The 14,146-nt window shown below is 44.0% G+C and overlaps 1 protein-coding gene across 1 annotated transcript in view; it reads right to left on the bottom strand.

The window, feature by feature from the left end:
* The window catches only part of LOC134984008 (gastrula zinc finger protein XlCGF17.1-like), an 18,536-nt gene extending 4,800 nt beyond the window's left edge, over positions 1-13,736 (bottom strand). Inside the window, exon 1 of the mRNA XM_063949666.1 lies at positions 13,658-13,736. Coding sequence (XP_063805736.1) covers positions 13,658-13,709 — 52 coding nt within the window. The 5' untranslated portion in view covers positions 13,710-13,736. The remainder of the gene's footprint in view (positions 1-13,657) is intronic.
* Between the last annotated feature and the right edge of the window lie 410 nt (positions 13,737-14,146).

The raw sequence follows: 14,146 nt of genomic DNA, 5'->3' as shown, positions 1-14,146 counted from the left end.
AAGGCAGATTTCTTATGCTGTTGGGCACCATTGGAGCGGAGATGATTACCCTAGTTAACTTGTATGCTCCTAATACTGGCCAAGGCCGCTTCCGCAGTACATTTCGGCAAATTGAGCGGTTCTTACAAGGCCATATTCTTATTGGTGGAGATTTTAATGCAGTGCTCGACCCGTCCCTTGATAAAAAGGCCCCCACTCTAATTAAACTTTCCCCTGAGTTACTGCGAAAGGCACAGGTCTTAGAAGACGGTATTAATAGGATGATGTTGCTAGATTCCTGGCGCCTCAAAAATTCTATGGCTAGGGACTATACCCATTACTCTGCTCCTTACCAAATATACGCCAGAATTGATATGATACTAGTCTCTCGTTCCTTAGCACCGATGGTCACTTATGCAGGTATAAAGCCCATCTCGTGGACAGACCACTCGGGAACTATCCTTCTATTTGATCTCTGTAGCTCCGGGCGTAGGTCTGGGTCCTGGAGGTTGCAAGATAGCCTATTATTCGATCCGTCTACTCTCCGAGACGTTAGATCTGCCATATCGGAATACTTTGAGATCAACGTATATGATGAGATAGCTAATAGTATTGTTTGGGAGGCTCATAAAGCCACGATTCGAGGTAAGCTCATTAGCGCAGCTTCTCATCATCGAAAGCAGACCCAAAGTGACATTTCTTCTCTAGAAACTGAAATATCATCTCTATTGCTCGAACATCAATTACACCCCTCCTCTACCTTACTTTCTCAAATAAACACGCTAAGAGGCAGACTCAACACTATTTTGTCCCGTAGGTCGGCCTTTATTTTACGACGGCTGCAACAGAAATACTACTATAAAGCAGATAAAGCTGATTCCGTTTTAGCTAATAAGCTTCGGGAAAAAAAGGCCTCGAATTTAATCAATAAATTGAGGTCTCTTCACACAGGGGCCGTCACATATGGCCCAGAGACAATTGTTCGGGAATTTCAAACCTATTATGAAACACTTTATAATCTCCCTACTACCACACCCCAGCTTGACGTATGGGATACTCCTTCTCTTTCCTCTTTTTTCACTTATATTATACTCCCTCGTGTTTCTGACCAGCACCTCTTGGACCTAAATGCTGACTTTACAGATCTAGAAATCCTTAGTGCCATTAAGAATCTTAAGGTGTCAGCTGCCCCAGGCCCGGATGGTTTTTCCCCCATATACTATAAAAAAAAAAAAGTGTGCGACGGAACTTACTCCCTTTCTCTTTAAATTTTTAAACGATATACTGCGCGGTGCTTCTTTTGATGCCTTGACTTCTCTGGCAAGTATAGTTGTGATCCCTAAACCCGGTCGAGATCCTGAGCTGGTTACTAATTATAGGCCCATATCACTCTTAAATGTTGACATCAAGATCTACGCAAAATTACTGGCTAATAGGCTGGGGCCCTTGCTCCCTCAACTGATCCATCCCGACCAAGTCGGTTTTATACCTGGGCGCCAAGCCTTAGATAACACGCGTAGAACGGTGGATCTGATACATGAAGTACACAAACAAAAGAAGCCGGCTATGGTCCTGGGTTTAGACGCCGAAAAGGCATTCGATCGGATTCAATGGCCGTTTATGTTTCACACGATACAACAGGTGGGGATTTCGGGCCGCTTTTTACAGGGAGTAACGGCGTTATATAACAACCCCAGGACGGCTGTACTTGCCAATGGAGTGATGTCTTCTCCTTTTCGAATAGCTAATGGCACGCGGCAGGGCTGTCCGCTCTCTCCTTTGATATTTGCTCTAACTATAGAACCCCTTGCTGCGCGGATTCGAGCCAATCCACTCATTAAAGCGCTAAAGGTGGGTGCTGTTGAACACAAAATTGCATTATATGCAGACGATGTGCTGCTTACAATTTCCGACCCTGTACACTCTTTGCCCCATCTTTTTCGTGAAATAGAGGAGTTTGGTGCACACTCTGGCTATAAAATTAATACTGATAAGACTGAGGTCTTAGACTTTTATATCCCGCAAAATGTGAAAGATAATTTAACACACAGGTTCAATTTTTGTCGGAATGCAAAGAAACTTACGTACCTGGGAGTTGCTATAACCAAAAATTACTCTCACCTTTTTCAGGCCAATTTCCCCAACCTGCTCGCCCGACTCCAGAGAGACCTTGAAAACTGGGGAAGCCATTATATCTCTTGGATCGGTCGTATCAATGCCGTTAAAATGAACCTGTTACCCAGACTCCTCTATTTGTTTCAAAACTCTCCCTGTTCGAGTGCCGCCTTATGTCTTTAAAAACCTCCAACACGCTTCATCCCAATTCATCTGGTCCAAAAAGAAGCCCAGAGTGAAACGTGTTACACTACAAAAACACACCTCGGAGGGCGGATTAGGGGTCCCAGACTTCAAGGCCTATTATATAGCGGCCACCCTAGCACAATGTACTCTATGGAATACTCCAAAAGCAGAGAGGGTATGGGTCTCAATTGAGGCTGACTCTCTTAATTTGAACTATCTTTCCTCTTTATTGTGGCTTCCCTCTTTGACACGCCCCCGCTCCGTTAAATCACACCCAGTAGTATCCCACTCCTTAGACGTCTGGGATTTGGCTAATTGTAAATTCCAGTTGGCACCGCCCCCTAGTCCTTTGGTCCGATATTTGATAATCCTTTGTTTCAACCAGGCCGTCACCCTAATGCCTTGCCACATTGGCGAAGGGAGGGGATTATGTTACTAAATGATCTGACTTCAGATTCAATGTTCCCAACCTTTGCAGAATTACAATCTAAATATGCTTTGCCTCATTCACTCTTTTTCCAATACCTGCAAATTCGTCATTTCCACTCCACGCTTCTTACACAGATTAATCATAGGCCGTTAACGTCTCTGGAAGTTCTCGCAACGCGCACAAACTCGACTAAAGGACTAATTTCCACTATTTATAGATCACTGGTTCCCCCAGGACAATTAGATAAGGAGTCTCATGAAAGGGCGTGGGAATCGGATCTGGGGGAAACATTTGACTCTGAGGAGTGGACAGATATCTACACTAGCTTAGCATCGAGCTCTATTTGTGTGCGAGCGAAGGAAAATGCATACAAGCTCTTCTATAGATGGTATTATGTTCCCATCCGACTTGCCAAGATGTTTCCAGACACATCTCCACTCTGCTGGAGATATAAAACGATGGATGGTACGTTTTTGCATATTTGGTGGGAATGCCCTAGACTCCTCCCTCTCTGGAGGCAACTGGAATCCCTTTTCAGTTCGATCCTGGAGATCTCCATCCCCATGTATCCCAAGCACTTTCTTCTCTCTGTATCACTCCCTGGGGCCTCGCAATGTCAGACTAAATTGTTCACCCATATGGTCCTGGCAGCTAGATGTGCCATTGCTTCGGCCTGGAAATCCACAGAGGCTCCCACTCTGGGAGAAATTGTAGGGAAAATATGGCACATCTATACTATGGAACATATTACTAGCATCTTAAAGGGTTCTTCAGAGGCCTTTCTTAGGACCTGGGAACCATGGACGTCCTTTTTTAAGACCTCTCCCCCTTTCCGCTAATGGGGCTTGGCCCTATCGTAAGCTCCAAACAATGTACATTCTCACATAACGCTTTTTTGGGGCTTTTTTCCTTTGGACGGGGCCGGCCGAGTCACCCCACCCCTCAACATTACTACATTTCTTCCCCTCCCCTGGTTTCTGATCTTGTGTCTCTGTTTCTCCCCTCTTCTTTTTCTCCCTCTGCTGCTCTTTCCATTCCCACTCATAATATCTTAAAAAATTGATGAGTATAAAAGTTTTGTCTAGACAGAAATTAGGCTCACACTACTTTGTCTGTCAGTTCTTGATCACCCCCAAGGGGATGTTCAACATGTACTTATGACTCTGTACGAATATTTTGATACAATACTATTGCTTGTTCCTGTTTGTATCTCATCTGCCTAATAAACACATATTTAAAATAAAAGAACAAACACAGAAAAAAGGGCCACAAGAGCCCAATACTGACCAAAATGTAAATATAGTAATAAACAAAATGAAAATAAAAGTCAGGTGACTAATGAAGAGGAGAAGCGGGTACAGGGTGTCAGGGCAAGTGGTTCCATGAAACAATACCAAATGGGAAAATACACACTAAGCAGCGATGAATAAGAAAAAATAAACACCGTCAAAGGGGGTAGAGAGAGAGAAGTGAAGAGGAAACATTTGATGCCAATGGGTCCACATATGAGGGTAAAACTCAACAGGATGTGGAAGAGGGTCTACGTTCCACAAACAACCAAGGAGCCTAGACTCGGGTAAAAACATGTCCTCGATCATGAAGGAAATAAGTTATCTCCTCCATGGCTGCAACATGACAAATCTTTCTTTTAAGTGCAGAGTTAGGAGGGGGAAGAGGTCTGTTTCCAATTTTGAGCAATCAAGGAATTTGCACCCACCAAAATATGCGTGGATAGTTTTCTAAAAAAATTCACCAAAGCCTGGGAGGGGGCAGCACAACAAAAACATCTAGGGATCTTTTGGTGCTGGAAATTCTAGGAGAGAATTCAGGAGACCATGTACCAAGTCCCACAAGAGGACAATCGGACAGGTCCAACATACATGGATTGGTGTCCGGTCATTAGGTCGACCACTATTGGTCGACATGCATTAGGTCGACACGGTCACTAGGTCGGCATGGCAAAGGTCGACACATGAAAAGGTTGACATGAGTTTTTCACATTTTTACTTTTTGTTTGAACTTTTTCATACTTTATTCCCAATCATAGTCCAGGTGGATCGTAGTAACCTGTGCCGAACGCATCAGTAGCTGAGCGAGGCACCTTGCCCGAAGCATGGCGAGTAAAGCTAGCCATGTGAGGGGACACGGTGCACTAATTGGGGATCCCGGTCACTTTACGAAGAAAACTACAACAAAAAATATATAAAAAAAACTTATGTCGACCTTTTCCATGTTGACCTAATGACCATGTCGACATATTTCAGGTGTCGATCTAGTCACTGTCGACCAATAGTGGTCGACCTAATGACTGTCGACCCTATGATCCACACCCTATGGATCCAGTACCTCTGGAGCCACAACCCCTCCAGCAATCGGTTAAGGAAGAAAGAACATTTTGCGAAGTCTCTCTCTCTCTCATATATATATATATATATATATATATATATATAAAATACAGCAATAAATTTAAAAAAAATGCCATCTTTTTTATTTTAGTTTAACAGAGCTCTTGGCTATCCCCAGTCTCATGTCGTCCCAGGCTCATCATCTGTAGGAGGTCCAAGCAACTTCATAGGGCCTTAAAGAAGGGAGGGTGGCATCAAGAAGGAGGGCCTGAAGCTGGGAAATCAAGCCTTTAGACAAAGAGCGATGTATACATAGATTCTCAAACGGGGTAAGGGCTCGAAGAACAGAGAGTGAGGGTATAAAGTGTAAAAAAGGGCGAATTTGAAGGAATTCAAAAGGATTAAGTATCTGGGATGGGGTTTTCTGTTGTAATTCAGGTAGAGATAACCACTGACCTCGATCACAAAAATCAGTGGGGTATTTTAGCCACACATGAGTCCAGTTACGGAGCCTTGTGGTAGAAGTTCCAGGAGGAAACAGGGGATTGTGACAAATAAGAGTAGAGTATAGATCCCAGAGTTTAGTATCAAATTTAATAGTGGGGAGCTGTGTAGATGCAGGGGGTCGGTGTGTGGTAGATAGATCTCATAAGGGGGTCTGGTCCAGGAGAGTAATATAGGCTCATTCAATGGCAAGCCAGGAAATAGAGCCCGGAGGAGAGTAGGAAGCAATAATATGGGAGAAATGGGGATGCCAGATAGTAGAGTTTGAGGAAGGCCTCCACCACCTCCAGGAACCAACCTCATCAGGGTTTTGGCTGCAATTCGTGGGGGTCTGTGGCCCCAAATAAAGCGGACAAGGGCTTTTTGAATATTACGAAGAAAGGAAGCGGGAAAAGCTACGGGGAGGGTCTGGAAAAGAAAAAGCCATTTTGGTATAACATTCATCTTGACGGCTATGATCCAGCCACAAGATAATAAGTCAATTCCAGGATGTCAGACAGGTCTGCATTCTAGAAACCAAGGAGGGACATTTTCAGGAAAAAGATTCATAGAGGGGAGGTCAGGTAAATCCCCAAATACTTTATTTTTTAGGTTGCCATTTGAAGTTAAAATGAGTTACTGAGGTTTTCAGCTTCCTGAGGGGGGAACATGCAGCAGCATGGCTCCCGATTTGGAATAGTTAATCTTATAACCTGAGACAGTGCTATCAGTTTGAAGGACAGAAGAAAGGTTAGGGAGAAAAATTGTCAGTTGAGTCAGGGAAAGAAGAATATCATCTGCAAAGAGAGAAATCTTGAAATTGGTATGGTCCCCTTGTACACCTTGTATATCGAGATGGGATCTAATTTGAGAAGCAAGGTGTTCAATTATAAGGGCAAATATCAGTGGGGATAGTGGGGCAACCCTGACGTACACCATTCCAAATACGGACCAGGCCAGAAGGTACATCATAAATCAGGACTGTAGGAGAGGGGCTAGAGTATAGTGCCAGGAGACCAGTGAGGTAGTCACCAGATATGCCAAAGGCTTCAAGAGCACGCTTCATGAAACTCCAGGAGATCCTATTGAATGCTTTTGCGGCATATAAAGAGAGTAAACAGTAGGGGATCTCCTACAGTTTAAGCTATGGATAAGATCAATGGCATGTCTAGTGTTATCTCTTGCCTGGTGTCCTAGGATAATCCCTACTTGGTCATAATGGATCAAGGAGGAAAGAAACGGGTTCAGGCTGTTCACTAGGATTTTAGCAAATATTTTCAAATCTAGATTAAGGAGGGAGATGGACCTGTATCTGCCATAGATAAGCAGATACTTACCCTCCTTAGGGATCACTACAATTCTGACTTCCAGCATCTCAAGAGGGAAAAGAACCCTATTAAAGAGGGAATAGAGATGAGAACAAGTCAGGGCCGGGAGATTTGCCATTTTTAAAAACATTTTTATAGTCTGTTCTATCCCCTTAATGGAAATAGCAGTGCTAAGATGGTTGTCAGCACTAGGGGATCATTTGGGCAGGTCAGACGTGGCAAGGAAGTCAGGTATCAGGGCAGAGTGGGACAGATGGTATGGAGTATTAGAGGAAGGGGGCAGATTGTACAAGTCAGTGTAGTAAGTTTGAAAGGCAGCTCTAACAGCTGTAGGGCCATGGACTAGCTATTCTTGGGTGATCTGGATTTATATATTTTTATGGGTCCTGGCAGATCAAAGTTATGTTGCAATAATTTTATCCACCTTGTTTCTTTTCTCATAAAAGGACTGGAGAAGCCATTTAAGATGCTTGGCTACTTGTCAGGAAAGAAGATCATGTTCTGACTTGCTTGCACGGAGTCCAGATAGAATAGTAGGGTCATAAAACGATGTATGCTGTGATTCCAAAGTATGGAGTTGAATGGAAAGTTTATTAATCCAGATGAGAGATTCCTTCTTTTTTTTTGGATGCCATGCTGATTAGATTTCCCTGAAATACCGCCTTATGGGCCAACCAAAGAGGGGACCTAGAAGTATCCAGGGAATCGTTCGGGGCAAAAATAGTCAGATAGTCGTGTCCAAAGATGAGAGAGTATTTCTGGGTTGTGCAATAGAGAATAATTAAGGTGCCACCTCATAGGACGAGGGCGAGTAAGCAAATCTGAAATAGCAGAGATAGGAGCAAGGTCATTCCAAATAAGTGGGGGAATGAGAACCGATTAGAGCAGGCTTGGCCAACCTGTGGCTCTCCAGATGTTGTGAAACTACACATCCCAGCATGCCCTGCCATGGTTTTAGCATTCCTTAATAGCAAAACTGTGGCAAAGCATGATGGGACTTGTAGTTTTGCAACAGCTGGAGAGCCACAGGTTGGCCAGGCCTGGATTAGAGAGTCAAAGCAAGTTCATAGCTGAGCAGGATCATATCTATATGGGAGTATGAGTTGTGAGTCGAGGAAGAGAACGTGTAGTCACGAGCAGAAGGGTCCCTCACCCTCCAAGAATCATAAAGAAGCTGGGAATTTATGAGGCGGTGGAGAGAGTGAGAATGTTGCGATTCAGACAAAGAGGAATTCGAGGCAACAGGAGTAGAATGATCCAAAGTGGGATTCAGCACAGAGTTGAAATCTCCAGCAACAATGAGATCTCCTTGCTAGAATTGGATAAGGAGAGAATCTAATTTGGTAAAAACAGATTTTGCTGCTGGTAAGGGGCATATACATTAACTGCCATACACAATTTATTATTAAGCTTCGCTGCTACTACTACTTTGTCAACATGGGAATCAATAGGTTCAAAAGGTAAGGTGACGAACAACCAGGTTCACTACACCCCATTTTTTTTAGCAGCGTACTTTCAAATTGGAAGATGTCAGGGTATAGTGTGCAATGGAGTTCAGAGTAAGAGTTGTGTAAAAAGTGGGTCTCTTGGAGAAAGACCAAGTCACCTTTATTACGTGTGAGAGTAGCATAGAGTATCCCACACTTTTGGGGGCTATTGAGCCCCTTTATATTAAAAGAGAGAATGCAGAGACCCATGGGCAACAAACTGAGAGATGGGCACTATAAGAAGGGTAGCAAACGCCAACCTGAGCGAGTGTAAAAGCGTGTAGGAAAAATTAAGGTAAAAAGGTTACGTGAAAGAAAGAAAAGATAAGGAAAAAAGGAGGACCAGTGGGGCGAGCGGACATCTGGCAAAATAGGCCAAGACCTATGGCGCCGACAAAGGAAAAGGATACTGTGTGTCTGAGGGACACTTAGGTCAACTAGACGGATAAATCATAACACAAGTAGAGGCAGGTCAGTGATGAACTCCTCTTGGGGACATGCGGGAGAAAGCTGGGAGAGAAAATGAGAGCAAAAAAACAGGCAGAGCAAAAAGGATGGAAAAATAAGGGCATGTTACATTGAAAGGGAAAAGCAAAAGAAATACCGGAAGATCAGGGAAGAGGAGAAAAAGGGAAGAGAAAATATGCATACACGTTAGGAGAAAACAAAATGGCAAACAAGCAAGGAAATTAATGAAAAACATATAAAACAGACTGAAAATTTGAATAGCTCAAATGTGGTAAAGACATAATAGACTAGGCAAAATTATCCGGTGATCTCATATATCAATATTAAGGAAAAAATGGGGAGGCCTGATGGAAGCCAACAAGGTGTCCCAAGAGGGCATAATGTCACTTATGAAGCGAGACAGAACATCCCAAAATAACAAAACGAATAATAAAAAGTCTGGGGAATACAGATAGCTCCTTGGTAAAAGAGAACAACCATCACAAGTCATTGCAACAAAGGGGAACATTTAGTAAAATAAGAAGCCTGGAGTAGAAAGTCAGGTCACAGGAGGTGGAACCGAGGAGGCTGAGGATGCTGAAACAGTGAACCATTCTGAACAGAGAGGTGGAGACATGTTCTGTTGTTGCGGGAGTAGAGGAGTGGTGGAAAGATCCCCTTAGATGATGGAGCCTCAGACAGAGATCTGGCTGTAAGTAACTTCCCCCGATGTTGTGGAAATGGAAGCCCCACTGATATTTGATGCCATGTTGATGAAGCATAAAGGTGAAGGGTTTACAATCTCTACACACAATGTAATCGGAGAAGGTCCTGGAAGATTTGTAGGCTAGAGTTATCGAAGGAAACAGAACCAAGTTGACGGACCTCCTTCATAACGGCTTCTTTCACAGTGAAGTAATGCATTCTGGGGATGACATCCCTGGGGAAGGAAGTAAGTGTCTTGCCAGCGAGGAAGCAGGGCTCGGTGAGCATGGTCCAAAAGGAGATGATTTTCAGGGGTCTCAGGGAAAAGTGGGGTAAAGAGACATTTGAGGTAGAGCTCAAGGTGTGTTGGTTCAACCTCCTCTGGGATCCCTCTAACCCAGTGGTTCCCAAACTTTTTTGAATCGCCCTAGAGCATCAGAATTTTTGTCACGGCACCCCTAGGCCAAATGTTTTTTAATTGAGAAATTTAGAAAGAAATGTTAAATTAAGTAAATTGTGTTTATATGTCATCTTTAGGTTCAATTATGTGGTGAGGGACAAGATTTGCTTATATTTGTCCACATATTGACCGATGTGAATGGCCAAATATTCTCTGTAAAGCGCTATGGAATATGTGTTTGCCTTATAAATAAATGGTAATAAATAAATAAATAAAATAAATATTTTATTATTTGAAGCCACAAGCACTGGTTTTGCCTATTACATTGACCACCAAACCAGGGCACCCCTGCAATGGTCCTGAAGCACCCCAGGGTGCTTAGACAAACAGTTTAAGAACCACTGTCCTAATCATTAAATTGTTCTTCCTTGACCTGTTCTCCTGGTCTTCTTGATCTTCGTGCAACTGAGACATCTTGATGCATGTGGTGTAAGTCAGTCTCAACGGATTGTTGGAACGTCACCACCTCTTCCACTCGCCTTTTGAGTTGGTCAGTTCTGCCACCAATCTCCGAAATATCAGTTTTCAGGGAATGGAGGGCCTGTACAGAGGTTTTGACATCCTTGTCTTCTTTGAAAAAGTGAGAGAAAATCTTGTTGAGTGATATGTGTGAGGTCATCATCCACAGAATCAGAGTCCGAGTGGTCACCAGACTGGTCAGGTTTAATCAGATCTAGACGTGACAGGAGCGGTTAGTCCAGAAAGAAATGAAGTGAGGACAACCCCCAGAGGACTTTTTAACCCTTTAGGCATCCTGTGAAGGAATGAGAAATGGAAAAGAACGACACAGAAGTAGGAAAGGATTTGCTGTCCTAGCGCAGCTCAGGGCCAAGAGGGGTGAGGAAGCAGGTAAAAATAGGAGAATCAACAAAGATCTAGTCACCACCAAAAAATGTGAAGCACCGGGTTGGGGGGGGGGGGGGGAGGGGGGATTGGAGATGCTTAAATGGGAACCCAGGCCAGGTGAACCCAAAAATGATAGCTCAGGTACTGCTACTTAAAGCGATTGGGAAAACTGGGTGTAATGTGAAAGGAGCAGCCAAGTACTGGCATAATAACAGGAGCTGGCCACAAGGGGGAGCTCCAACAACCAAAAGAAAGTTTAAGGGCTCCAAACTAAATGGAGAGTAAATAATCCCCACATAGCCTGCAGTACCAGGGAACACTAACAGTGAGGCAGACTTTTATTTTACAACATTGCAATACTGAGACGGACAGGCAGTGGGGAGAAAGAGGCAGAGAGAGGGTGGTTTTAAGACTCACCACCGCTCAGCAAACAGCAGCCACTCAACCAGATGACACTGTGCACGGACCAGCCAGCACCCACAGTGTCCCAATCTCCAAGAGGAGAGAGCAGTCGGCAGCTTCCAGGCACCAGACTTCCGGTCGCGTGCATCGGGGATCGACACCACACTTCCCAGGCAGCAAATGGCTGGGTCCGTAGCTCAGCAGTCAAGATGGCAGATGGGAGAAAGCAGTGGCACACTTGCCGGGCAAGGGGAAATACAAAATCCCGGGGCTATGGGACACAGGGGCCTCTCTTCGTGTTGGACATCCCGAGTCTAAAAGCCAGTTTGACTGCTATCAGCTCCAGAATGTTGAGAGGGAGCATTGACTCAGCCCTGTAGATAAAGGCCACAGATCACAGCTACCCAGCCAATCAGTCTGGCGTCTGTGGTAATCAGGGTCCAGTCCCAAATCAAAAAGGGAGAGCCCTTGGTCACTGAAACCACCATTGGAGAGATTCACGCCTCTGAGGAGACAGGTGGATGAACAAGGTTCCTTTCGGATCCAATGAGCAAGTAGCTAGTGCTGCAAAATGCAAGCATGGAACCTAGCATAAGGAACTGCCTCGAATGACACCACCCTCTTTCCCTGGAGTTTCATGCACCAGAGAACGGAAACCTCTGTGAGATGGCTGAGGGTTCTGACCAGTGTCTGAAGTTTCTGAACCTCTGCGAGGAGGTAGATGCTCTGAGGCCTAAGAAAAACATCTGCTGGGACGAAATGAGGTTGAACGTTGGATAGTTGAGAAACCTACCATTAGACTCTAGTGTGTCTCTTACCACTTGTAAATGTTGAAGCAGAACCCCTTCAGAGTTTGCCTTTACAAGGAGGCCAACCATATATGGAATAATGGTAATTTAAATAAAAACCTGCCTGACTTCACAGAGAAAGAGTGCAGATCCAAACTGAATATAGAGGTAAGATATAAACACTAACCTAAGTTCCCAGAAACACAACAAAAAGAGCAAAAATGTAATAAGTGCAATTAAATGCAGTGAATGCAGCAGCGCTATCAGACTAGAACAGAAAACTCGATCAGGCCCTACACACTGGTAGATATTTAAGAACGATATGGATGATATTAAAAAAGGAACAATATATCGTTCAGTGTGGAGGCACAGACGATGAACGATGCATGTCCTCACAGCCGTTCATCATTGGTCTATCATTGTTTATCATTGCAAGACAATTTGGACAATATTGAGGTTTGCAATGTCAAATTGCAATGTCAAATCGTTCAGTGTGTATGAAAAAAAAAAAGTTACTGAAAAATCGTTCATATCGCAGTGTGTAGGGCCCATAAGTCTTAAAGTCTCTCTTAAAGGGTCCATACCAGAACTCTACAAGAACCGAGACTGTAGAAAGGACCAAATAGATATCCAACTGGATTCTTGCTATGAGCATTTTTCCCTGGATCCCGGATCAGTCCTTAAATTTGAAATTGGGGAGAAACATCAAATCATGAACAGTTCCCGATGCAGAGGTCCTCCTCTCCTGGTGGTCTGACCTGTCACGGCGTATATATCGGAGACACAGATTGCTATAGCGATGGTTATTGTCACATGCAGTATTGCACAGGGAATATAATGGGTAATGTCGCACAGGGTCTCATCACATTGATCAGTGATGGAATCCCTATGGTGATGCCCCTTGTACGGATTTAAGTGAATCACTGTGAGAATGCCGACATGGCCATAGTTTTGATATGTTTGGCATCATGTTTACACTGATAAAATGTAGACAAGATTAGAATGTCAACAAAATGTTCCTGGTGGTCTAGCGGTGACTTGCCTGGTCTGGTGGGTCCATCCCTGCAATAGGCCCTGTGTTGCTTGAAATATGAAAACTTTGATAGAAAGTGAAGTTTTTCCATAGAAAAGCTCCTCCCAATGGGATGCGGTCATGTGACCGGCGCCCGGGTGCCGGCAACGCGTTACCAACCCCTCCCAATCGCATACATTGGTGGAGTCATGATGACTTCTGCATCATCCAACAGTGGTTCCAGGGGTGAGTATCCCTAACCCTCCCACTAGTACCTAACCCTAACCTCACTTCATATTGCATAACCCTAAAACCCCCCTCGCAGCCTCTTACCCTCTAGTCCAATCAGAACAACAACATTTTACACGCTGATATTGTGCAGAAGCCAACATCTTCAATGTTGACAATATGACTGCACCCCAATCACCAGAGTGCAGAGAGGACATTGGTCAGATCCCTTGACTGTAACACAAAATGATACGCGAGGAGAAAAGCAGGTATCTAATAGGGGATTATGGCCCGACTCCCCCACTGAGCAGATATTTTCTTAATTTATACTGACAGAGTGTAGGATAAGAGATTGTTCTAAGAACAGAACAAGGAGAAATTGTTACTCTTTTTTGTAATAAGTGACTATTACTCACCTGTGCAGATACCTGTAGGGATTTCCTCCTCCTTACACTGCTGATCACCCATCACATACGTCTCTTCTCCCTCTATATCTTCGGCCTTCACATCAGTCACATACGACTCTTATTCTCCCTCTGTATCTTCGGCCTTCACATCAGTCACATACGTCTCTTCTTCTCCCTTTATATCTTCGGCCTTCACATCAGTCACATACGTCTCTTCTTCTCCCTCTGTATCTTCGGCCTTCACATCAGTCACATGCATCTTTTCTTCTCCCTTTATATCTTCTGCCTTCATATCGGTCACATACGTCTCTTCTTCTCCCTCTATATCTTCTGACTTCATATCAGTCACATACGTCTCTTCTTCTCCCTCTGTATCTTCTGCCTTCATATCAGTTACATACGTCTCTTCTTCTCCCTCTGTATCTTCTGCCTTCATATCAGTCACATACGTCTCTTCTTCTCCCTTTGTATCTTCTGCCTTCATATCAGTCACATGCG

The sequence above is a fragment of the Pseudophryne corroboree genome (genome assembly GCF_028390025.1).
Source record: "Pseudophryne corroboree isolate aPseCor3 chromosome 3 unlocalized genomic scaffold, aPseCor3.hap2 SUPER_3_unloc_3, whole genome shotgun sequence".
Taxonomy (NCBI): Eukaryota; Metazoa; Chordata; class Amphibia; order Anura; family Myobatrachidae; genus Pseudophryne; species Pseudophryne corroboree.
This window is presented reverse-complemented; position numbering and strand designations above follow the sequence as displayed.